Consider the following 27,145-nt stretch of genomic DNA (forward strand, 5'->3'; position numbering starts at 1 on the left):
AGGAGTCTCTGGCTCCTATCTCTATCACCAATGGTGCTTCTCTGTTTGCCTTTCCTGCTCTCTTGGTTCCCATGGTACCCCAGGCACAAAATCCATATTGCTACCTGGGAGACTGGCCACCCTTTGTTTTTAGGTTTTGGACTCTTTTACCTGGCATCATTGGCAGGGGTGTGCTCCAGGTAGGTCTCATCATTTCCATGGTTCTATCCAGTCCTTTCCTGCTGATCTCCCCTCCTGCCTTGTCCACCATGGTATGCTCCAGGACCATATTGAACAGGCAGAAGGGCTTCACTAGCAGACGCAGCTGTGGGGCAGCGGGTCAAGGACTGGCAGGAGGTGAGGGACCAGGGTCCCCAGGGCCGAGGGGGATGCCACACTCTTCATAGTCAAATGCGGGTCTGGGTTAAGGAGGAAGGGGGTAATTCTTGGATTAACTGAAGACAGCCAGAGTTGCGGAAGTTTCCTCTCCTAGCTCCACCATTCCTGTGCAGTGTTCTCTGGCAAGTCATTGTCCATCTCTGGGCCTTAATTTCCACTTCTGCTTGCCCTACCCCTAATTTCTTTGATTTAAGGAAAGGCAGCCGCACTAATCTCAACTTCACCTTCCCCCAAGGCTGTTTGAGAACCTTAGCTATTGCAATAAGAGGCCCTTGAAATCTTTGTTCCTAACCTCCTTAACTGGGAGCACTAGGCTCTGTCATCAAGGCACACAAAGGCAGCTGAAAAGCCCTCCTCTCGGTCATCCTTGGGTCAGAGCCAGATATACTACCAACAGCTTACCTTTTCTTGTCTCCCTAATTTCAGATAACATCAAGATGCCCAAGATTGAGGAAACTGTGCTCCAAAATGATCCCAGTGAAGCAGTGACTGGGGCTCATAAGCCTAAAACACCAGGGCAGAGCCAGGAAAACAAGAGCTTCTGTTTAGATGACCACTCTCCTGGTAGGTCTAGAGTTCTATCAACACATCCTGGGGTAGAGCTTGATAGTAGTTACATTAAAGGAATAGACTGCCTGTGGCTTAAGTGTCTTTAAGGAGAATGAAAGTCTCCTGCAACCTTGCATTTTCCCCTCATCATCCTTCTACTACTCCTCTTTTGGATTATTATTTTTGTTGTCTTCTTTTCCCCTTCTAAAATTTACATATAGGACCTAGGACCCTTACTGGAAAGTAAAATTAGAAGACATTTTGGCTATAGAGAAAGAGGCCAACAAAGCATAATAACTTATGTTTGGCAAAACTTGAGAGTATTTGAGTTAGTTCAAAACATTAGAAATAGATTGCATATTTATTTATTTATTATTTATTTCTAAAATCCAGAATAATTAACATGCAGGGTTATATTAGTTTCAGGTGTATGATAAGTGAATCAAAAATTCTGTATATTACTCAGTGCATGATAATTGTACTCTTAATCCCCTTCAACTATTTCACTTATCCCCCCCCACCCACCTACTCTCTGACAACCACCAGTTTGTTCTCTATACTTTAGAGCTTTAAAAAATTTTGTTAATTCCAATATGGTTAACATATAATGTTATATTAGTTTCAGGTGTACAATATACTGATCCACCAATTTTATACATTAGTCAGTGCTCATCATGGTAAGTGTACTCTTAATCCTCTTCACCTATTTCACCCATTCCCCCCTCACCTCCTCTCTGGTAACCATCAGTTTGTTCTCTATAGTTAAAGTCTGTTTCAAAGAAAAAGAGTCTGTTTCTTGGTTTGTGTCTCTCTTTTTTACTTTGCTCTTTGTTTGGCTTCTTAAATTCCATATATGAATGAAATCATATGATATTTGTCTTTCTCTGACTGACTAATTTCACTTAACATTACACCCTCCAGATCCATTCATGTAGTTGCAAATAGCAAGATTTCATTCTTTTTTATGGCTGAGTAATATTCCATTGTGTATATACACCACAACTTCTTTATTGATTCCTCTATGAATGGACACTTGCATTGCTTCCATAATTTAGCTATTGTAAATAATGCTGCAATAAACATAGGGATGCATATCTTTTTGAATTAGTGCTTTCATATTCTTTTGGTAAATATCCAGTAGTGGAACTATTGGATAGTATAGAAATTCTATTTTTAATTTTTTGAGGAACCTCCATACTGTCTTCCATAGTTTCTGCACCACTGTGCACAGTTTGCATTCACACCAACAGTACACAAGTGTTCTTTTCTGTCCACATCCTTGCCAACACTTGCTGTTTCTTGTGTTTTTTATTTTAACCATTCTCACAGGTATGAAGTGATACTCATTGTGGTTTTGATTTACATTTCCCTGATGATCAATGATGTTGAGTACATTTTCATGTGTTTTTTGTCCATCTCTATGTCTTCTTTGGAGAAATGTCTATTCATATCTACTGACCCTAATTTAATTGAATTATTCATTTTTTGGGTGTAAAAGTTGTAAAAGTTCTTTATATATTTTGGATATTAAACCCTTGTCAGATATATCATTTGCAAATATTTTCTCCTATTAGGTGAGTTATCTTTTTTTATTGATCATTTTCTTCACTGTGCAAAAGCTTTTTATTTTGGTACAGTCCCAATAGTTTAAATTTGTGTTTGTTTCCCTGGCCAAAGGAGACATATCAAGAAAAAGTTTCTATGCCTGATGACAAAGAGATTACTACCTATGTTTTCTTTTAGAAATTTTAGGTCTCACTTTTAGATCTTTAATTCTTTTTGAGTTTATTTTTGTGTATGGTGTAAGAAAGGGGTACAGTTTCGTTCTTTTGCATGTGGCTGTCCAGTTTTCACAGCACCATTTGTTGAAGAGATTGACTTTTTCCCATTGCATATTCCTGCCTTCTCTGTCATAGACTAATTGACCATAAAAGTATAGATTTATTTCTGGGCTTTCTATTCTGTTCCATTGATCTATGTGTCTATTTTTGTTCCAGTGCCATACTGATTTGAGTACTATAGTTTTTAATATATCTCAAAATCTGGGATTGTGATACCTCCACATTTGTTCTTATTTTTCAAGATTGCTTTAGCTATTTGGGGCATTTTGTGGTTCCATACAAATTTTAGGATTATTTGTTCTAGTACCATGAAAAATGCTGTTGGTATTTTGATAGGGATTGCAATGAATGTGTAGATTGCTTTGGGAAATATGAACATTTTAACAATATTTTTTCTTCCAACCGATGAGCATGCAATGTCTTTCCATGCGTTTGAGTCATCTTCAATTTCTTTCATCAATGTTTTATAGTTTTCAAAGTACAGGTCTTTCAATTCCTCTTTTAAGTTTATTCTTACCATTTTATTCTTTTGGTGCAATTATAAATGGGATTGTTTTTAATTTCTTTCAGCTACTTCATTATTAGAGTATGGAAGAGCAACAGATTTCTGTATATTGATTTTGTATCCTGCAACTTTACTAAATTCACTTATCAGTTCTAGTAATTTATTGGTAGAATCTTTAGGGTTTCCTATATGTAGTATTATGCCATCTGCAGATAGTGAAAGTTCTACTTCTTCCTAACCAATTTGGATGCCTTTATTTATTTTTTTTTTTTGCTGTCTGATTTCTGCTGCTAGCACTTTCAGTACTATGTTGAATAAAAGTACTGAGAGTGGACACCTTGTCTTGTTCCTGATCTTAGGGGAAAATTTCTGAGATTTTCACCATTGAGTATGATTTGCCATGGATTTTTTATATAGTCCCTTAATTTTGTTGAGATATGTTCCCTTTAAACCTACTTTGCTGAGGGTTTTTATCAGGAATGGATGCTGTACTTTCTCAAATGCTTTTTCTGCATCCATTAAAAAGAGGATATGATTTTTTAAATTTTAAGTCAATTAGTTAAGGAGAGAGGCAAGACGGCAGAAGAGCAGGGGACCTTGTATCATAGGGTACCTTGAATTTAACTGGATAACTATCAAATCATTCTGAACACCTATATAGTCAACCTGAGATGCAAGAAAAGAATTGCTGGAATTCTACAAATAGAAAAGCCACCACTTTTTGCAAGTTCGGAGGTGCAGAGAAGTGAATTTGAGGGGATATTTTAGAAGATACACAGTGGGGGAAAGGGAGCCTCAGTAAGCCGACTACCAGAAAGTGATATAGCCCTGGAGCACAAAGTCAGAACTTTTAGAAGTCTGCTCCAGTTGGGGCGCCTGGGTGGCTCAGTCATTAAGTGTCTGCCTTCAGCTCAGGGCATGATCCCAGGGTCCTGGGATTGAGTCCTACATCAGGCTCCCAGCAGGGAGCCTGCTTCTTCCCCATTCCCCCAGCCTGTGTTCCCTCTCTCACCGGCCATCTCTCTCTCCTTGTCAAAGAAATAAATAAAATCTTAAAAAAGAAAGTCTGCTCCAGTGAGAGACACCCCTGCCTAAAAGGTGCTCAGGTGGTGAGCCAGGGCAGAATCTTAGGTGGGACAAAGTGGTCTCAGGATCCCCAGGGTCATAGAAAGAAGGGGGGTGCCTGAGCTGGCAGAGTTCCCAAGTATTGGAATGGGGAAACCCGCTCTGGTCAGCAAGCCCGGGAGTGGGCTCTCAGCTCGGTTTGCCATAAACCTCAACCTCGGCACTATGGGGCCACCACCCTCCATGCGAGGGCCCTGCAAAGGGCAGAAATGTGGCGACCCTCCACCTTGCCCCAGGAGCAGTGGGGGTGTGCACACAAACTGGCGACTGCTCTCCATGCAGGAGCTCTGTAAGCAGCACGCCTGCAGTGACCCTCCTCCCTCTCCAGACAAGGTTGGTGCCAGTGCACACCACAGGAGTCTGCAGAGTTTGGTGCACACAAAAGTGAAGACTGCTTTTCCCTGAGGGTTTACTGAAGAGAGGGGGCCATGATCTTTCAGCTCCAGGGCTGGAGATTGGGGCGCGCCCATTTTTATTTTCATCCTCTAAAGTGGCAGGGAACAAAAGCCACATAGAACAACCCAAAGCAGCTTACACTGAGCCCGGCCCCCGGGCAAGGGGTGGTGCAATTCCACCCAGGCAAAGACACCTGAAGATCAATGCAGCAGGCCCATCCCCCCGAAGACCAGCTGGAACATCAGGGGAATAACCTCCCCTCTTTTTTTCTTCTTCTTTTCTTTTTTGGTTTCTGACCTCTTCACATTTGTCTAGTGTGTATTTTGCTTGGGTCGTGGTTGATATTTTTGATTTTGTTCTCTGGTTCATCCATTCTTCTCTGGGAAAAATGACTAGAAGGAGGATTTCACAACAAAGGAAAGAACCAGAGGTAATACTCTCTGCCACAGATCTAATTGATATGGACATAAGTAAAATGTCAGAGCTGGAATTCAGGATAATGAATATAAAATTACCAGCTGGGCTTGAAAAAAGCATAAAAGACACTAGAGAATCTCTTAGTGAAGAAATCTAATCAGGCCGAAATTAAAATGTTCTAATTGAGATGCAGTCTAAATTAGATGCTCTAACAACTAGGGTAAATGAGGCAGAAGAGAGAGTAAGTGACACAGAAGGCAAGATGATGGAAAGGAAGGAAGCTGAGGAAAAGAGACAAAAACAACTAAGGGACCATGAGGGGAGGCTCTGAGAAATCAGTGATACCATAAAGTGAAACAATATTAGAATTATTGGGGTTCCAGAGGAAGAAGAAAGAGAGAGAGGGACAGAAGGTATATTTGAGCAAATCATAGCTGAGCACTTCCCGAATCTGGGGAAGGAAATAGGCATTCAAGGCCAGGAGGTAGAGAGAACCCCCCTCAAAATCAATAAAAATAGATCAACACCCTGACATATAATAGTGAAGCTTGCAAATTTCAGAGATAAAGAGAAAATACTGAAAGCAGCTTGAGACAAGAACTCCTTAACACACAATGGTAGAAACATTAGACTGGGAGCAGACCTATCCACAGACCTGGCAGGTGAGAAAGGGCTGGCATGATATAGTCAGGGAAGTAAATGAGAAAAACATGCAGCCAAGAATGCTTGACCCAGCAAGGCTGTCATTCAGAATGAAAGGAGATATAAAAAGCTTCCAGGACAAACAGAAACTAAAAGAGTTTGTAATCGCTAAACCAGCCCTGCAAGAAATATTTAAGGGGATCCTGTAAGCAAAGAGAGAGCCCAAAATAACATAGACCAGAATGAAACAGAGACAATCTAAGAAACAGGGACTTTATAGGTGATGCAATGGCACTAGATTCATATCTTTAAGCATTTACTCTGAATGTAAATGGGTTAAATGCTCCAATCAAAAGACATAGGGTTTGGATTAGATTTAAAAGCAAGACCCATCCATATGCTGTCTACAAGAGACTCATTTTGGACCTAAAGTCACCTCCAGATTGAAAGTGGGGGGTGGAGAAAAATTTATCAGGCCGTCCTAAGAGGGAAGTACATAGCTGTACAGGCCTTTCTCAAGAAACTAGAAAAGTCTCAAATACACAAGCTAACCATACACCTAAATGAGCTGGAGAAAGAACAGCAAATAAAACCTACATCAGGCAGGAGAAGAGAAATAATAAAGATTAGAGCAGAAATCAATGAAATAGAAACTAAAAACATAGTAGAACAGATCAATGGAAATAGATGTTTATTTGAAAGAATTAATAAGATCAATAAATGCCTAGCCAGACTTATCACAAAAAAAGAGAAAGGACCCAAATTAATAAAATCATGAATGAAAGAGGAGAGATCATGACCAACACCAAGGAAATAACAATTTTAAGAACATACTATGAGCAAGTATATGTGAACAAATTAGGCAATTTGGAAGAAAGGGATGCATTCCTAGAAACATATAAACTATCAATACTGAAACAGGAAGAAATAGAAAACCTGAACAGACCTATAACCATCAAGGAAATTAAAGCAGTAATCAAAAATCTCCCAACAAACAAAAGTCCTGGGCCAGGTGGCTTCCCAGGAGAATTCTACCAACCATTTAAAGAACTAATACCTACTCTTCTGAAGCTGTTTCAAAAAATAGAAAGGGAAGAAAAACTTCCAAACTTGTCTGATGAGGCCAGCATTGTCTTGATCTCAAAACCAAAGGCCCAATCAAAAAGGAGAATTACAGACCAATATCCGTGATGAACACGGATGCCAAAATTTTCAATAAGATACTAGCCAATAGGATCCAAGAGTACATTAAAAGGATTATTCACCACGACCAAGTGGGATTTATTCCTGGGCTGCAAGGGTGGTTCAACATTCTCAAATCAACCAATGTGATACACTACATTAATAAAGGAAGGACAAGAACCATATGGTCCTCTCGATGCAGAAAAAGCATTTGACAAAATACAGCACCTTTTCTTGATTAAAACTCTCCACAGTGTAGGGATAGAGGGAACATATCTTAATATCATAAAATCCATATATGAAAAGCCCACAGTGAATATCATTCTCAAGGGGGGAAACTGAGAGCTTTTCCCCTAATGTCAGGAACATGAGAAGGATGCCCACTCTCACCACTGTTCTTCAATATAGTACTGGAAGTCCTAGCTCAGCAATCAGACAACAAAAAGAAATAAAAAGCATGCAAATTGGCAAAGAAGAAGTCAAATGCTCTCTTCGTAGATGACATGTGTAAAACCCAACGACTCCACCCCAAATTGCTAGAACTCATACAGGAATTCAGTAAAGTGGCAGGATATAAAATCAATGCACAGAAATCAGTTGCACCTATACACTACCAATGAGACAGAAGAAAGAGAAATTAAGGAACCAATCCCATTTACAATTCCACTAAAAACCCAAAGATACCTAGGAATAAACCTAACTAAAGAGGTAAGGGATCTGTGCTCTAAAAACTACATAACATTTATGAAAGAAATTGAGGAAGTCAGAAAGAAATGGAAAAATGTTCCATGCTCATGGATCGGAAGAACAAATACTGTTAAGATGTTTATGCTATCCAGAGAAATCTACACATTCAATGCCATCCCTATCAAAATACCATTGACATTATTCACAGTGCTGGAACAAATCATCTTAAAGTTTGTATGGAACCAGAGAAGACCCCGAATAGCCAGAGGAATGTTGAAAAAGAAAACCAATGGTGGTGGCATCACAATGCCAGACTTAAAGCTCTGTTACAAAGCTGTAATCCTCAAGATAGTATGGTACTGGCACAAAAACAGACACATAGATCAATGGAACAGAATAAAGAACCCAGAAATGGACCTGCAACTATATGGTCAACCAATCTTTGACAAAGCAGGAAGGAATATCCAATGGCAAAATGATAGTGTCTTTGTGCTGAGAAATGGTGCTGAGAAAATTGGACAGCCACATGTAGAAGAATGAAACTGGACCATTCTCTTACATCATACACAAAGATAAACTCATAAAGGATGAATTATCTAAATGTGAGACAGGAATCCATTAAAATCTTAGAGGAGAACACAGGCGGCAACTTCTTCAACCTCGGTTGCAGCAACTTCTTGCTAGACATGTCTCCAAAGGCAAGGGAAACAAAAGCAAAAATGAACTATTGGGACTTCATCAAGAAAATCTTCTCCACAGCAAAGGAAACAGTCAACAAAACTAAAAGGCAACCTACAGAATGGGAGAAGATATTTGCAAATGACATAACAGACAGAGGGCTAGTATCCAAGATCATAAGGAATTTATCAAACTCAATACCCAGAAAACAAGTAATCCAGTTAATAAATGGGCAGAAACATGAACAGACATTTTTCAAAGAAGACATAGAAATGGCCAAGAGACACATGAAAGAATGCTTCACATCACTAGCCATCAGGGAAATACAAATCAAAACCACAATGAGATACCACTTCACACCAGTCAGAATGACTAAAATTGACAAGTCAGGAAATAACTAATTTTGGCAAGGATGTGGAGAAAGGGGAAGCCTCTTTTACAGTGTTGGTGGAAATGCAAGCTGGTACAGCCACACTGGAAAACAGTATGGAGGTTACTCAGGACATTAAAAATAGAGCTACCCTATGACCCAGCAATCGCACTACTAGGTATTTACCTCAAATATACAAATGTAGTGATTTGAAGGGGCACATGCACCCCAATGTTCATAGCATCAGTGTCCACAATAGCCAAACTGTGAGAAAAGCTGAGACGTCCATCAACAGAATGGATAAATAAGATGTGATATATGTATACAATGGAATATTACTGAGCCATCAGAATTGATCAGTACTTACCATTTACATTGATGTGGTTGGACCTGGAGGGTATTATGCTGAATGAAATAAGTCAATCAGAGAAAGACAATTATCATATGGTTTCACTCAAATGTGGAATATAAGAAACAGTGCAGAGGACCATAGAGGAGGGGAGGGAAAACTGGGAAGTCATCAGTGAGTGAGACAAACCATAAGAGACTCTTAACTCTAGGAAACAAACTGAGGGTTGCTGGAGGGGAGGTCCATGGAGGGATGGGCTAATTGGGTGATGGGCATTAAGAAGGGCACGTGATGTGATGAGCACTGGGTATTATGCGCAACTGATGAATTATTGAACACTTCATCTGAAACTAGATATGTTTGTTAGTTGAATTTAAATGACAAATAAAACAATTTATTTATTAAAAATAAGCAGTAAATGTGCATAAATAGACCATCTTTTTGTCGTGACTTTTACAATTCTTTTTTTTTTTAGAGAGGGAGAGAGAGAACACATGAGTAGAGGGAGCAGAGGGAGAGGGAGAGAGAATCTTAAGCAGGCTCCATGCCCAGTGTGGAGCCAGATGTAAGGCTCAATCTCATGACCCTGAGATCATGATCTGAGCTGAAATCAGGAGTTGGACACTTAACAACTGAGCCACCCAGGTGCCCCAAGTTTTACAATTCTTAAATTGTGTGTTATTGTATCTTGGGGACAAATAGTTATATCTGAACAAATTATGGAACTATATTGAAAGTGAATGAGAAAGTAGTTTTATTTTATATGCCAAATATACTGCATAAGAGTTATAACTAGTATATGTGCTTACTATGTATCTGCTATAAGTAAGAAGTTTGTAAAAAAAAAATCTCAGAACAGTGGTTCCCAAATTCTTATGCTAGAGTGTGAAATAGTGCATATATCTTTTCAAATTAGTGTTTTTATTTTCTTTTAGTAAATACCCAGCCATGGAATTATTTAATCATATGGTATTTCTATTTTTAATTTCTTGAGGAGCTTTCATACTGTTTTCTACAGTGGCTGTACCAGTTTACATTCCCACCAACGGTGTATCAAGGGTTCCTTTTTCTCCACATCCTTGCCAGCACTTGTTATTCCTTGTCTTTTTGATTTTAGAAATTCTGACAGGTGTAAGGTAATATTGTGATTTTCATTTGCATTTATTGATAATTAGTGATGTTGAGAATCTTTTCATGTGTCTATTTGTCATCTGTATATCTTTTTTGGAAAAAATACCATATGATTTCACTCATATGTGGAATCTAAGAAAAAAAAAACAACAACAACCAAATGAATAAACAAAAAAGCAGGATCAGACCTATAAATACAAAGAACAAACTGGTGGTTGCCAGAGGGGAAGGGGTAGAGGGATGGGCAAAATGAGTGAAGGAGAGTGGGAGATACAGACTCCTAGTTATGCAATGAATAAGTCATGGGACTAAAAGGCACAGTGTAAGGAATACAGTCATGATATTGTAATAATGACATATGGTGACAGATGATAGCTACACTTGTGGTGAACATAGCTTAATGTATAAATTCATCAAATCACTACGTAGGATACATATCTAGTAAGAATTTTCTATGGCCGATGCCGAAGAGGTTACTGCCTGTGTTCTTCTCTAAGATTTTGATGGTTTCCTGTCTCATGTTTAGGTCTTTCATTCATCTTGAATTTATTCCCAGTGTTTATAGCAGCATTATCAACAATAGCCAAATTATGGAAAGGGCCAAAATGTCCATCGACTGATGAATGGGTAAAAAATACACACAATGGAATATTATTCAGCCATAAAAAGAATAAAATCCTTCCATTTGCAATGATGTGGAAAGAGCTAGAGAGTATTATGCTAAATGAAATAAGTCAACGAAAGACAAATACTATATGATTTTACTCATATGTGGAATTTAAGAAACAAAACAGATGAACATAAGGGGAAAAAAGAGAGAGGAGCAAACCATAAAATACACTCTTAACTATAGAAAACAAACAGAGATACTGGAGAGGGGTGGGCAGGGGGATGGGTTAAAGGGGTGATGGGTATTAAGGAGGGCACTTGTGATGAGCACTGGGTGTTGTGTGTAAGTGATGTATCACTAAATTCTACTCCTGAAACTAAAAAAAAATAGAAATAGTAACCTTTAGAAAATTGTTTGTTTATTTATTTATTTTAAGTAGGCTCCATGCTCAGCATAGGGTCCAATGTGGGGCTTGAACTCACAACCCTGAGATCAAGACCTAAGCTGAGATCAAGAGTCAGATGCTTAACCAACTGAGCCAGAAAATTATTTATTTTATAAACCATAATTTATCAATGTTTCTTTGCTGTTTTTTACTTACTATTTTGACATTTCAAGCAAAGGGTTCTGAAATTAGTTTCACCTTTTGCTTTTCATAAACTTCTATTCATGCTTGACTTCTCTGAGAATTCCAATACTATTGAAGGGCAAGAGTTCAGAAGCACCCAAATTCTAGAATGATTAAGTGAATCTATCTAAGATCTGCTTGATGAATCTAAATTTGGGGGCCTTACTTCACTGAGTGAATCTCTAAATAAAAGAGAAATTCTACTTGTGCACGTTCTCTGTTAATGACTGCTATACATTTTTCCAGAGAGCAGACCGGAAGTACTTTCTGTCACAGATCTGATAGAGACAGTTAACGAAGTTTCTAAACTTAGCATTGCTCATGAAATCGTGGTAAACCAAGATTTTTGTATGGAAGAGAGTGTTTTACCTCCCAACAGGTACAGACTCTTCTATTTTTTTTTTCATTTTACTCCTCCCGGGATAGGTATATAACACAAATGACTTTCGATCAAGATTGAAGCATTTTTATTAATACAATTAATTTTAAGTATGTCTAAATGGTACCAACAAATAAAATAGAGGAGTGTAATTATCAGTGTAATTTTTATGCCAAAGCAGAAAAAATTATATTTAAACAGGAAGTAACCCAATGCAGTTGTCAGAGTGTTTATTTTGGTATCCCAGTTAATAATGAAACAGAGTTTATTTCAGATTTTCTTAGACAACCTTGGAAGAAGTAGCTCATAAAAGTTTTTCTTTTAATTGTCTTCAGACCAAACTGGTACTGGTGAAAAGAGTACTTTTCTAATAGTAGTATTGCCAACTCTTTATGGGACAAAAAATTTCATAGAACATTTCTGCTTTATAAGCAGTTTTAATAAAAAGTCTGTGATTAAGATCAGAACCACCTTGATAAATAATGCCCCTCTAAAATGAGGCTTAATTCTGGTTCTTTTTTTTATAATAATATATTTTTTATTATATTATGTTAGTCACCATACAGTACATCCCCGGTTTTTGATGTAAAGTTATGTTCATATTGCAAGACGCTAAATTCATTAAGTATGAATTGCTTCTAATGGCTTGTTAATAGTTAAATAGGTAAATTAATTTGCTGTGCCCTAATTGTACAACATTTCTAATTTCCCACTTTAAGGGTTCTATTTCTAAAACACTTTGCTCTGTTAGTTGTTTCTCTTGATCTTCACGCTTCTGAGTTTTCCCTTACTGGCTGCCAACAGGTACTTATGCCAAGCACAGCTTCTCCAAAGGAGGTTTTCACCAAAAGACAAATCTCCTAGCATATTCCTCACTGCTTTTACTATCCCTGAAACCCAAGTTAAATTTTTTTTCTCTGCTGGCTAGGGTACAGAGAAAGTGAAACTAGGAGAGTGAAGATCTATTAAAGTGGCTGGGGGTTTTGGTGGTGATGAGGGGTGAGTAAATGAAACAGAAGGAATAATACTATTTAGAGCTTGATTTTCATTGTTCTGTTATTAACAGCCTTATTCTAGTGTAGCAATGCAAAGAGTATAACAGCAACGAAGTTGAAATAGGATGTGGGGGTTATCTATTTTGTAGATACTGATTATTGGTTTTGCCTTTGGTCTTATAAAATAACATGATTATAAATCCTAAGGAAAATTTTATTGTCAGATATTTATACAACAAACATTTATTGAATACTTACTAGGTGTAAGGAACAATAATGAATGCTGGGAACATATAGGTGACTAAGATGCTAGCTTTCCCTTCAAGAGGCTTCTGTAGGGTAGATAGTTAAATAGTAGATAGCTACTGTGCAATGATAAGTACTCTCACATCTAGTATATGGAGTTCTATGTTTGTGTTCAGCTGCCCGAGGAGGGTCAAGAAAGACTTTCCTGATAAGGTAACACTTGAGTTTTGGAGTATGAATGGGTACTTCTCAGGTGGTCCAGGGGTGGGGGGTAGGGCAGGATTCTCCTGGAACTGGAAATGTCATGTCACAGGCATAGAATGGTGAAAGACATTATATATTCATTATAAGTAGGTTGTTATCGTTGAAGCAGAGTGTTAGAAGGAAGAAGGTAATAAGGTAGGAGAAGTGGCAGAAGAGGATCATAAAGGGTCTTAGAGGCCATGTATCCTGTTGGTGATAGGGAGCCCAGGGAGGACTTTAAATGAGCATGCCACTGTGACCAGATGTGTATCTTAGAAAAATCACTGATTTTTAGCAAGAGTATGTGGCATTGTGCGAGGAAGATTTTGTTGGGTCAGGAAGACCATTTAATAGACTACTGCAATAGTCCAGATAGGAAATGATAGTAAATGGAGATGGATTCCAGAGATATTTAGGAAGCAAAATCTCTGGAATTTTGTGACCAAGTAGATGAAATGGGGAAAGTAATTTAGAAGGACTCTAGTGCACACCAGAGTTATGTGTGTATATCTCACAAGTGGGATTTGTGTGTTGGGAGATGAATTTGACTTTTTTACCTATTTATCTTTGTATTGTTTGTAAAAGTTTTAACAAAATCATGCATTATTTTTGTATTGTTTGATGGAAAAGGGCTAAGCTTTCTGGTTTGCCCAAACAAGGAACAAGTTTGAATGGGGAAGATAATGAGTTCAATTTTCAGCTTGCTGAGTTTGAGGTGCACCTAAGACTTTCAAGTGTTATCAAGGAGGAGATTTTTTCTTGGATTTCAAAATGGAAAGAAAAAGAACATCTAGTTCAAACTATAAGTCTATGGATATAGAAACTAAGGCACACAGCACTTTACCAATGAAAGTTAACTGTTCTCCCCAAAGCTAACCAGTGTTTGATTATTAACACCACAGATTATTTTGCCTGTTGTGGGGGTTCTTGTATATGAAATCATATAATATATATTCTTTTTTGTCTGGAAAAAAAAGAAACTAAGGTACACACTTATGTTTGATGCAGAACCAGAGCTAGAACTCAAGGACTCAACCCCTACCTAGTTCATGGTTCTTTCTACTGCAGGATGAGAACTTCTCTGGAACCCTGACGTACCCTCCTGAGAGGATTTGGCTAACATCTTTGCATTCGACACTGAACTTAGTTTATTCATTCAAGAGCTAAATAAATATAGATCTTGGCCTGGCAATTTAACGATCTTTCATGATCCCAAATGCTATTTGGGATTTAGGAAATTATATCCTAATTATGATCAGTTCTCTGGGTGAAGAGCAATTTGCTCATTTAACCTTTTTACAGTTTGGAAGGCAGATTCATGGAGACAATGTACAATGCCTTTTGGGACCATCTGAAAGAGCAGCTATTGAGTACTCCCCCTGACTTCACGTGTGCTCTTGAACTTTTAAAAGAAGTTAAGGAGGTGAGTAACCAACCTCCCATTTGTGGATATTAAGTTCCTGGGCATACCAAACCTTTGGATTGTTGATGGCTGTCAATATCCTAAGATTTGTACTGCCTCTCTGAACATGGTCCATTACTTAAATAGACCATCTAGAGAAGCTTTTTTTTTTTTGCATGATTTGAAGCTTAAAGGTTGACATCTTGTTATAATGGCACAGTATGTCATTCAATTAAAAAGATTTTCACTGAACCCTCACTATGTTTTGTTTTTCAGAAGCACATAAATGAATAAAAGAGCCCTTGCCCACAAAGAACTTATACTTTTGAATCAAAAGCTATTTCAAGTAACCCTTAATGGTTCCTTTGCTTATTTTATCTTTGACCTTTGAAGTAAAATAATCTAAACATGTCTTTATTCTTATTAAGAGTGCTTCAATCACCTTGTGGTGGTGTGTATTTTATATATTTTATATCCTGCACGTATTTTTTTATCACACTCCTATTTTTATTCATATTTTAATATACTTATGATCAGGATATTATATGGCACTACTGTTATTACTGATACCAGTGAAGCCTTGAACTATAATTGGCCCCTAAACAGAAAGAAATAATACTCTTCTATAAGAAATTTAGAGACCTATTTTCAAGACTTCCAAAAGACATAGGCTAGGATGTCTTTGTTTTAAGAAGGTTGTTCATTGGAGAGTGTTTGGGTTTCTAAACAATTTGGCTCCTTGATTTTCTTTTCTGGGCAGATCTTGTTATCACTGCTATTACCACACCAGAACCGCCTAAGAAATGAGATTGAAGAAGCTCTGGACATGGATCTCCTTAAGCAGGAAGCAGAACATGGGGCCCTGGATGTCCCTCATCTCTCGAACTACATTCTCAATTTAATGACCCTGCTATGTGCACCAGTCCGCGATGAAACAGTGCAGAAACTAGAAAGCATGACAGATCCTGTGCAGTTACTAAAGTAAGAAACTAAACGTACTGTCCCTGAAATCTGCCTTAGACCACTCTGCCAGAAAATTGTGGTCCTGATACTGTGTTATAGTTCCTGATTTGTCTAGCTCTTCTATACTGAAGAATTAACTAATACCTTTTATTTTCCTCCCTAGACCATTGGCTTTTATTTTCCAGGGAGAGTCTCTCAAGGCCTTTTTGGTGATCTTTAGATCATTTGTATCCCTTTTAAGAAATGATGCTAAGACAGAGCACAATAATTCTTTCTTCTGGAGATTTCAAACAGCCCTTTCCCGGATGTTTTCCTATGTATCCTAACTTAAACCCCATGAGGGGACAGAAATGAAGATTATCCCTGTTTCATAGCTAGGAGAATCAAGACCCAGAAAGGTAAAGTGATGTGCCCAATGAGTTAGAAATTCAATCGCCATCATTCCAACTCCTCACAGATATTGTTAGGACTTTGGTCATTTTCCTTCCACTGAATACTTTTTCTGAGAAGATAGTGGCTATGTTGGAAAGAGTTCTTCATTGGTAACTAAAAGGACAGAAGATATATTTGTCCTCACTTCTGACAACAACTCACTCTGTGGCCTTAGGTCCCTAACCACAATGTTTTTATTTGTAAATTGAAGTTGGATTGTTATTTTTAAGGCCCATTTTAATTCTAAAATACTGTGATTTTAGGACTCCTTGCTTGAGTTCCACCCCTCCACACTAGATTTCCTTTCATAGTGTAAATATTTTATTTCTCCTTATGACAGGGGTATCTTCAATGTTCTGGGCCTGATGAAAATGGACATGGTGAACTTTACTATCCAGAGCCTTCGACCCTACCTGCAGGAACATTCTGTCCAGTATGAACAAGCTAAATTCCAGGAACTCCTTGACAAGCAGTCCAGTATGTTTAAAATTTAAGTGCAGGAGTGGGAGATTTGACCTTAGGTTTGCCTTCTTACAGTGATAAAATATTTTCTAATTTTTAAATAAAAGTTTCTTTTCTGGGTAAGGGGTAGGGAAAAATATTTCTCTAAGACAGAAAGTCCTACAAAGTAATATTTATTGACCAAGAGTATATCTTAAAACCTTAGCCTTTAACCCTCATATATTCCCTTTTATGTCATAGGTCTCCTTGATTGCACCACAAAATGGCTAACCAAAGCAGCAACAGACCTCACTACACCATCTCCAAGTTCTCTTGGCTCTCTCAGCTCCTCCAGCTTGGGCTGTTCACCTCCAAATTGGGCAGCTAACAGCTCAGAGCTCCCCAGTCCCACAATGGTGCTATATCATGGTTACCTGAACCTTCTTCTCTGGGATCCTGATGACGACGAGTTCCCCGAGGTAGGAATGTGTGTTAGAGCATTGCCTTTTTGTTTTGTATTGAGCATCTCTACTAGTACCCTCCTCTCCTGACCCAGTCTTCCCTGTTTCAACAGACTTTGCTGATGGACAGAATCCGGCTACAGGAGATGGAGTCCCAGTTGCACCAGTTAACCATCCTGGCCTCAGTCTTGCTAGTAGCCAGAAGTTTCTCTGGTAATGTTTTATTCAGCTCACCTGAGTTTGTGGATAAACTGAAATGCATAACCAAGGCCCTGACAGAGGAATTTAACTCCAGGTAAGCTTCATAGACAGATCTTTTTTAGAGTTGAAAACAATATGTGGTTTTGGGGACATAGGCAGATAATATGATTTTTACTTATTTGTCATCACAAACCACAAAAAGGACCTTGGGAACCACATGCAAAGATTGTTGGTATCTTTTGATAAGTCATATTGAGGCTTGGGATAGAGAAAAATAAAACTTGTTTCCAAGAGGAGAATGTGGAGGCTAGTTTGCTACAAAGGATTCATTATTGTGTTTTCTAAAAGTGAGTCATTATATATTTGAATGGGTGACACTGGATTTGTGTATGTATCCGAAAGTTTATCAGTTGATCAGTAATATTGGTTGATAACCACTGCATGTAGGGTACCACAACCAAAATAAAAGAGGAATTAGAAGTTTAGGTCTCTTAACATATTTATAATTTAACTGGTGAAATCGGAAAAACACAATGATGGAAAATCCCCAAGAAAATCTTAAAACAAGATTTAAATAAAGTTTATGGAACTAAAGAATACTGAGTGGGTCCAATGATAGAACTGAACCCTGTCCAATTTGTTTTGTTTTGCTTGTTTGGTTTTTTTTTTTTTTTTGAAGTCTAATATAGTACTATACGTATGAATTAGTTGTCACCTTGAGGGTAACAATGAAGGTTTTAAATCTATACATGGGGTCCTGCTGTCTACTAGTGGTGGGGGCTTGGAGTAGACTGGTCTTCTGTTAGGGGCTCTTCTGGGCTTTGATCCTATGCCAGGGCCATTCTGTTTTCTGTCCATTATCTAGGCCTCAAGAGACTATGGTGAGTGTGAGTGAACAAGTGTCCTGGGAAATCCATCAAGGACTCAAAGACATGGGCCTTACTGCCCTGAGCAGTGAAAACACAGCATCTCTTATAGGCCAACTCCAGAATATCGCCAAGAAGGAGAACTGTGTTCGTAACATCATTGGTAAGAGTCCCATAGTAGTGATAGGGAGGGTGTCAAGAATGTGGAGGATGAGAAGGTAGACTCAAACTTGGAAGTCAGTTAGTGAAACATTTAAAAATGGGAAAACATGATCATTGGGAAAGTCTTTTGGCTTTAGTTTTCTTATCCATAATATGCAGGTTGAAATAGATCTCTTTCAGTTTGAAGAGTGAATGTATGGTTTTAAGGTGGACCTGCAGCTAAGATATATAACTTGCAGGTGTGAAATACTGTCCCCTTAACCCCACTAAGTCATCCCTGGTCATTTTTTAGCTATAGTCCAAGATCTATGATGGGAAACTCTTTGCTTTAAAAGTTACTGCGTGGGCTTCTACTCCCCTCCAAGGAACTGATACTGACTTAGATTGCAGGTCATATTCCATGCTGGAAAAGAAGCAGCGAACTTGGCAGCTTGCTTCTAACTTTTGCATTGTAACTGTCTGATTTGGATGTGTGGGCACTGGTTGCAATGTATGCCCTTTTAATTTCAGGTACAATATCTGGGATCCTCTTGTTAGGTCAGTGCATACCAAGAGCTCACTTAAAACCACACAATCTTATGAACAGCCAGAAATTTGCTATCTCAACATCTTTTGATCATGCATGGTTTTTGTGAAATTGATAGCATTCCCTTCTCCAAAATGAAGCAGACAAATCTCATTTATACAGTTTATCCAGATAAATGGGTAAGTCAGTGAATATCTTAGTTAACTTTGGTGAGCAGAGAGTACAAGGGCATTGTGAATTTCTTCTGAAATCTCTTTGATCTTCCCCTTTCCTCTGTTTTTCTTTGCTCACAGATCAGCGAATCCGTTTGTTTCTCAAATGTTGTTTGGTTCGTGGGATGCAGGAGTCTCTGCGAGACTTCCCTGGAGGCCTTAGTCTCATCAAAGGGGAATTGGCAGAACTAGGCTGGAACTTTTTCAATTTGATGCATCACAATCAGCAGGTATTTAGCCCCTACTATGCTGAAATCCTGAAAAATGTCATCCCTCAAGCTCAGGCACAAGAAACAGAAGTGGAGTCTGTCTGATAATGCTGGACCCCAGCTATGGCAACAGGGACCCAGGAGAGAGGCCTCAGCATGTTCCTGGGATGACATCACCTGTGGCCAGCAGAGCAGCTAGTCCTCTTCCTCACTATAGCCAGGACACAAAGATGCAGCATTCAAGAAAGTGACACCAACTGGTTCAACCTCCTTTATTAATAAACTTCCAAGCTGCAAGAAAACATCAGTTCCTTCTGTGTTGCAACTGAATCTAGGTTCTGTGTCCTTATCTTCTAACTATCTGAGAAGTCAGCAGACTCTCAGGTTTCCTTTCACTGACTGATCATTCTTCAGTATGCCGGTGGTTGAGCAAATATCAGGGCATCAGGTGCTGACATTTTCAGAGAGTAATTTCTTTGAGGGCTATGAAAACTCTTTGTGGAATGGAATTATCCGGAGTATGAATATAAAAGCCTCTGGAAGTCAGAAATTTACTGAGCTACAGATCAGGAGAGGACATAGAACCCCATTTCCAGTGTCAAATTTCCCTGTAATTTTAAAGGATGTAGCAATAGTAAGAGCCCCCACCTCCTGTTCTGGTGTGTGGCATGAAGCAGTATGAAAACTGGGGACTGGATGAAAGTTGGTATTGTCTGCTAACAAGCATTCAGTTGAGGACAGTTCTCAGCCTTCACAGGATTTATGTCTCTCAAGTGATCCTGAGGGTGAGGTTTGGAGTCTCTGATAGTAACACCAAATCTAAGCATTAGATCAGTGACTGACTTGTATCAGGTTCATCCCTGGTGCTGCTCTATAACTGAATTTATCTCTTATTTCCACATCTCTAGGCTTAGGACACGCTGTTCTTCTTGACAGAGGTGATGTGGGTATTCAAGGGTGGAAGCAGCCACCACATTTCTTATTTGCAGCCTGGAACTCTAACTGCCAGGCTATGATTGTCATCTCAGTTGGAATCACACATGACAAATGTTCTAAGTCCACAAGGACTTGGGCTTGTTTTCTGAGATTGTAGAGATTCATCCTATCATTCTTAGGCCAACTGCAACAGACCAACAGCAATCCAGGAGACTAAGGAAAAAATTCACTTTGGATTTTGACTTGTTTGGAATGGATAGGAGGAAATAAAAATTCACTTATGTGATATTATAACTGGGTAAAAAATGTCCTCACTATTTCAGGGGATGGAAAGAGCTGAGGATAATTTACTTAACCCAAGAAACATAACAGATGGGATTTGAGTTCCGTTAGTCCCAGGGCAATTTCTCCAGAGGGTGGATCCCAGATGGACAACACAGCTAGATGAATGGAGTAATATTTTAACTTTGGCTGGATATAGGAAACACAGAGGAGCTGGGGAATGGATCATTCAAGAGTTCTAATCTTGTGACTTAGTCTCAGGAAAGAGACCAAGACTGGTGAATGTGGTGTATGTAATAAGCAGGTAGTGAAATTTGTCTAGTTGGATTTTCAAATCTGATTTGCCAATATATATACAATTTTTTAAAAAATATTAATTTTGGGGTCACCTGGGTGGCTCAGTTGGTTACACGTCTGACGTCAGCTCAGGTCATGATCGCAGGGTCCTAGGATCCATCTTCCCCCCAACCCGTATGTGTCAGGCTCCCTGCTTAGTGGGGAGTCTGCTTGTCCCTCTCCCTCTGCCCCTCCCCTTGCTCATGCTCTCTCTCAAATAAATAAATAAAATCTTTAAAAAATCTTAATTTTGGAAGCCTGATTATCTTAGAAAAATGTGCTCTGAAGGAATCTTTGTAAAGATGATGAGGTACTTGGTGGACGTAGACATTGGACTGAAATGAAACTTTGTTTAATGCTTTATAATTACAATTTGGCATGACTGATTTCTTAGAGGTTCTGAGTTGGTTCTATATCTCCACGTTGAGGAGAAAGGAACTTTATTACTAAACAAGGTAAGATAGCTCATTCAATCCTTCTCACTGTTTAGGGATTCTACGTATATATAAATTGTAGTATATGCACATTCTTTAAAAAAGACATGGCGAAAAGTCAATTTCTCTCCCACCCTGTGTCTCATTTCTCATACCTAGAGGAAACCAAGACTTGTTGTCTACTCTTCCAGAAATATTCTATGCAAATGCAAGTACATATTATAATAATATATAACACTTATGAGCACCTGTGTGCCAGGCGCTTTTCTGACCTCTCTACACATATGGTTTATTCCTTCACAGTTTATCTCCAATTTATTTTCCAGGTCTAGTGCAGTGTAGCACAAGAAACTCTTAATTGGGAGTGAGAACTTGTTGTTTTTTGTTTGTCAGCTCTGAGTGAATAAGAGAAAATCTTTTCAATTTCCTGGGCTTTTCCTTTTTCTGCATCTATAAAATTGTGTATTGGACTAAATCAGTGATTGTATTGTTTAATCCTATATGGTCATTTTTTTAAAAAAATGAAGTATTTCCAGAAGGCCATGAATAAGATAAAAAGTAGGCACCTTGAATAGAAGCAGAGCTGGAAAAAGTAGTTTGAAAACTACTGCACTAGATGATCTCTAAAGATGCCAATATTATTTCTTTATGGCTGCTAACAAATTACCACAAATTTGGTAGCTTAAAACAACATGCATTTATTCTCTTATAGTTCTGGAGACCACATACAAAATCAATTTTACTGGGTCAAAACCAAGGTATTGGTAGGGTCTCCCTCTGGCAGCACTAGAAGAGAATTTGTTGACTTGCCTTTTCTACTTGCAGAGCTGCATTCTCTCTTTATTATTATGTTCGATTAGTCAACATATAGTACATCATTAGTTTTTGATGTGTGTTCAACTATTCATTAGTTGCATATAACACCCAGTCCTCATCACAACATGTGCTCTCCTTCATACCCATCATCCGGTTACCCCATCCCCCCCCCCCTTCTGTAACTCTCAGTTTGTTGCCCAGAGTCCATAGTCTCTCATGGTGTGTCTCCCTCTCTGATTTCTTCCCATTCAGTTTTCCCTCCCTTCCCCTATGGTCCTCTGCACTATACCTTATGTTCCACATATTAGTGAAACCATATGATAATTGTCTTTCTCTGATTGACTTCTTTCACTCAGCATAATCCCTCCAGTTCCATCCATGTCGATGCAAATGATAGGTATTCATCCTTTCTGATGGCTGAGTAATATTCCACTGTATATATGAACCACATCTTTTTTTTTAAATTTTTTATTATGTTATGTTAGTCACCATACAGTACATCCTTAGTTTTTGATGTAAAGTTCCATGATTCATTACCTGCGTATAACACCCAGTGCACCATGCAATATGTGCCCTCCCTAACACCCTTCACTGGGCTAACCCATCCCCCCCCAAAACCCTCAGTTTGTTTCCCAGAGTCCATATGAACCACATCTTTATCCATTAATCCATTGAAGGACATCTGGGCTCCTTCCACAGTTTGACTATTGTGGACATTGATGCTATGAACATTGGGGTGCATGTGCCCCTTCTTTTCACTACATCTGTATCTTTGGGGTAAATACCCAGTAGTACAATTGCTCAGTTGTAGGGTAGCTCTATTCTTAACATCCTAAGGAACGTCCATACTGTTTTCCAGACTGGCTGTACCAGCTTGCATTCCCACCAACAGGGTAAGAGGGTTCCCCTTTCTCTGCACCTTCAACAAAACTTGTTATTTCCTTTCTTGTTAATTTTTGCCATTCTGACTGGTGTGATGTGGTGTCTCATTGTGGTTCGATTTGTATTTCCCTGATGGCTAGTGATGTGGAGCATTTTTTCATGTGTCTGTTGGCCATTTCTATGTCTTCTTTGGAGAAGTGTCTGTTCATGTCATCTGCCCATTTCTTGACTGGATTATTTAGTTTTGGGTGTTGAGTTTGAGAAGTTCTTTATACATCTTGATACCAGCCCTTTATCTGTAATGACATTTTCAAATACCTTCTCCCATTCTGTGGGTTGCCTTTAGTTTTGTTGACTGTTTCCTTTGCTGTGCAGAAGCTTTTCATCTTGATGAAGTCCCAAAAGTTCATTTTTTCTTTTGTTTCCCTCACCTTTAGAGATGTGTCTTGAAAGAACTTATGGGGCCAATGTCAAAGAGCCTATGTTTTCCTTTAGGATTTTGATGGAATCCTGTCACACATTTAGGTCTTTCATCCATTTTGAGTTTATCTTTGTGTATGGTGTAAGAGAATGGTCGAGTTTCATTCTTCTGTATATAGCTGTCCAATTTTCCCAGCACCATTTATTGAAGAGACTGTCTTTTTTCCACTGGATATTCTTTCCTGCTTTGTCAAAGATTAGTTGACCATATAGTTGAGGGTCCATTTCTGGGTTCTCTATTCTGTTCCATTGATCTATGTGTCATTTGTGTGCCAATATCACGCTGTCTTGATGATCAGAGCTTTGTGATATAGCTTGAAGTTAGGCATTGTGATGTTCCCAGCTTTGGTTTTCTTTTTCAACATTTCCCTGGCAATTTGGGGTCTTTTCTGATTCCATACAAATTTTAGGATTGTTTGTTCCAGCTCTGTAAAAGATGTGCATGGTATTTTGATAAGGATTGCATTGAAAGTGTAGATTGCTCTGGGCATTGTGGACATTTTCACAATGTTTATTTTTCCAATCAATGAACATGGAATGTTTTTCTGTTGCTTTGTGTCCTCCTCAATTTCTTCCATAAGTGTTCTGTAGTTTCTAGAGTGTAGATCCTTTACCTCTTTGCTAAGATTTTTTCCTAGGTATCTTAGGTTTTTGGTACTATTGTAAATGGAATCAATTTCTTAATTTCTCTTTCTTCAGTCACATTGTTAGTGTATAGAAATATAACTGATTTCTGTGCATTGATTTTGTATCCTGGCACATTGCTGAATTGCTGTATGAGTTCTAGCAATTTTGGGGAGGAGTCTCTTTTGGGTTTTCCACATAAAGTACCATGTCATCTGCAGAGTGAGTTTGACTTCTTCTTTGCCAATTTCAGTGATTTTTATTTCTTTTTGTTGTCTGATTGCTGAGGCTAGGACTTCTAGTACTATGTTGAACAATAGTGGTGAGAGTGGATATCCCTGTGGTGTTCCTGACCTTAAGGGAAAAGCTCTCAGTTTTTCCCCATTGAAAATGATATTCACTGTGGGCTTTTCATAGATGGATTTTATAATATTGAGGTATGTTTCCTCTATCCCTATACTTTGAAGAGTTTTAATCAAGAAAGGATGCTGTATTTTGTCATATGCTTTTTCTGCATCAATTGAGAGGATCATGTTTCTTGTCCCTTCTTTTGTTAATGTGATTTATCATGTTGATTGATTTGCGAATGTTGGACCACCCTTGCATTGCATGAATAAATCCCACTTGGTCGTGGTGAATAATCCTTTTAATGTACTGTTGGATCCAATTGGCTACGATCTTGTTGAGTATTTTGGCATCCATGTTCATCAGGGATACTTGTCTGTAATTGTCTTTTTTGATGGGATCTTTGTCTGGTTTTCAGATCAGGGAAATGCTGGCCTCATAGAATGAGTTGGAAATTTCCCTTCCATTTCTATTTTTTGAAATGGCTTCAGTAAAATAAGTATTATTTCTTCTTTAAATGTTCAGTAGCATTCCCCTGGGAAGCCATCTGGCTCTGGACTCTTGTTTTTTGGGAAGTTTTAGTTTATTGCTTCAATTTCCTTTCTGGTTATTGGTCTGTTCGGATTATCTATTTCTTCCTGTTTCGGCCTTGGTAGTTTATAAGTTTCCAGGAATGCATCCATTTCTTCCTGATTGCCTAGTTTGTTGGCATATAGCTGCTGGTAATAAGTTCTAACAATTGTCTCTATTTCCTTGGTATTGTCTGTATTTTCTTGGTATTGGTCATGATCTCTCCCTTTCATTCATGATTTTACTAATTTGGGTCCTTTGTCTTTTCTTTTGGATAAGTCTGGACAGAGGTTTATTGATCTTATTAATTCTTTCAAAGAACCAGCTTCTAGATTCATTGATCTGTTCTACTGTTCTTCTAGTTTCTATTTCATTGGTTTCTGCTCTAATCTTTATTATTTCTCCTCTCCTGCTTGGTTTAAGCTTTATTTGCTGTTCTTTCTCCAGCTCCTGTAGGTGTATGGTTAGCTTGTGCATTTGGGATTTTTCTTTTTCTTTTCTTTTACTTTTTTTTTTTGAGAGAGGCTTGAATGGCTATGTACTTCCCTCTTATGATGGCCTTTGCAGTATCGCACAGGTTTTGAACTGATGTGTTTTCATTTTGATTGGTTTGCATTAATTGTTTAAGTTCTTTAGTTTCCTGGTTGACCCATTCATTCTTAAACAGGAGCTCTTTAACCTCCAAGTGTTTGTGTTCTCTCCAAATTTCCTCTTGTGATTAAATTCCAGTTTCAAAGCATTGTGGTCTGAAAATCTGCAGGGGATAATCTCAATCTTTTTTATTTTATGATATGTTAGTCACCATACAGTTCATCATTAGGTTTTGATGTAGTGTTCCATGATTCATTGTTTGATTATAACACCCAGTGCTCCATGCAATACGTGCCCTCCTTAATACCCATCACTGGGCTAACCCATCCCCGCACCCTCCTCCCCTCTAATACCCTCAGTTTGTTCCCTGGAGTACATAGTCTCTCGTGGTTCATTTCCCCCTCTGTTTACCCCCACTTCATTTTTTCCCTTCCTTCTCCTACCGATCTCCCTGCTATTCCTTATGTTCCACAAATGAGTGAAACCATATGATAATTGTCTTTCTCTGCTTGACTTATTTCGCTTAGCATAATCTCCTCCAGTCCCATCAAGTTGATGCAAATGTTGGGTAATCATTCTTTCTGATGGTTGAGTAATATTCCATTGTTTATATGGACCACATCTTCTTTATCTATTCGTCTGTTGAAAGGCATTGAGACCTTATTTGTGACCCAGTATGTGATCTATTCTGCAGAAAGTTCCATGTGTATTCTGTTGCTTTAAGATAGAATGTTCCATATATATCTACAAAGTCTATCTGGTCCATTTGTCATTCAAAGCTCTTGTTTCTTTATTGATCTTCTACTTAGATGATCTGTCCATTGCTGTGAGTGGAGTGTTTAGGTCTCCTACTATTAATGTATTATTCTCAGTATGTTTCTTTATCTTGGCTATTAATTAGTTTATACAATTGGCTGCTCCAATGTTGGGGGCATAAATATTTACAATTGTTAGATCTTCTTGTTGGATAGACCTTTAAGTATAATGTAGTGTCCCTCTGCATGTATTACTACAGTCTTTTGTTTAAAATCTAATTTGTCTGATACGAGAATTGCTACCCCAGGTTTCTTTTGAGGTCCCTTAGTGTGGTAAATGGTTCTCCATCCCCTCACTTTCAATCTGGAGGTGTACTTAGGTTCAAAATGAGTCTCTTATAGACAGAATATTGATGGGTCCTGCTTTTTTATCCAGTCTGAAACCCTGTGTCTTTTGATGGGAGCATTCAGCCCATTTACTTTTAGAGTAACTATTGAAAGATATGAATTTAGTGTCATTGTATTACCTGTAAAGTCCCTGTTTCCATAGATTGTCTCTGTTACTTTCTAGTCTATATTACTCTTGGGGTCTCTCTTCACTTACAGTATCCCCCTTAATATTTCTTGCAGGGCTGCCTTGGTGGTCACATATTCTTTTGGTTTCTGCCTGTCCTGGACTCTCCTTATCTCTCCATTCATTCTGAATGACAGCCTTGCTGGATAAAGTATCCTTGCCTGCATGTTCTTCTCATTCAGTACCTTGAATATGTCTTGCCAGCCCTTTCTGGCTTGCCAGGTTTCTGTGGTTAGGTCTGATTTTATTCTGATGTTCCTCCATATGTAAGGAACCTCTTCTCCCTAGCTACTG

General features: G+C 38.4%; 1 protein-coding gene across 4 annotated transcripts; it reads left to right on the forward strand.

Annotated features, from left to right (window-relative positions):
- Positions 1 to 815: 815 nt before the first annotated feature.
- TCP11X2 (t-complex 11 family, X-linked 2) lies at positions 816 to 19,331 on the forward strand. Of its 4 annotated transcripts, none has more exons than XM_045789505.2 (9): positions 816 to 946; positions 11,739 to 11,867; positions 14,654 to 14,774; positions 15,514 to 15,734; positions 16,489 to 16,625; positions 16,851 to 17,068; positions 17,164 to 17,345; positions 18,117 to 18,280; positions 19,099 to 19,331. In XM_045789505.2, exons 1-9 carry the CDS (start codon positions 816 to 818, stop codon positions 19,329 to 19,331), a joined length of 1,536 nt encoding a protein of 511 aa, XP_045645461.2. The 4 variants fall into 4 exon arrangements, with proteins under 4 accessions (XP_045645461.2, XP_087715590.1, XP_087715592.1 ...); XM_087859464.1 differs by having other exon boundaries at positions 816 to 942; positions 11,765 to 11,867; XM_087859466.1 differs by lacking the exons at positions 816 to 946; positions 11,739 to 11,867 and having other exon boundaries at positions 14,664 to 14,774; positions 19,297 to 19,331.
- Positions 19,332 to 27,145: the final 7,814 nt, after the last annotated feature.

The sequence above is a fragment of the Ursus americanus genome, chromosome X, assembly GCF_024610735.1.
Source record: "Ursus americanus isolate L20-20 chromosome X, mUrsAme1.1.p, whole genome shotgun sequence".
NCBI lineage: Eukaryota > Metazoa > Chordata > Mammalia > Carnivora > Ursidae > Ursus > Ursus americanus.

Excerpts from the sequence above, each read along its gene's own strand:
- TCP11X2 (XM_045789505.2), top strand. The coding sequence starts at position 816 with ATGCCCAAGATTGAGGAAACTGTGCTCCAAAATGATCCCAGTGAAGCA. Across the intron at positions 14,775-15,513 it reads TTTTAAAAGAAGTTAAGGAG|ATCTTGTTATCACTGCTATT; the intron begins GTGAGTAACCAA and ends TTTTCTGGGCAG. Across the intron at positions 17,069-17,163 it reads ATGACGACGAGTTCCCCGAG|ACTTTGCTGATGGACAGAAT; the intron begins GTAGGAATGTGT and ends CTGTTTCAACAG.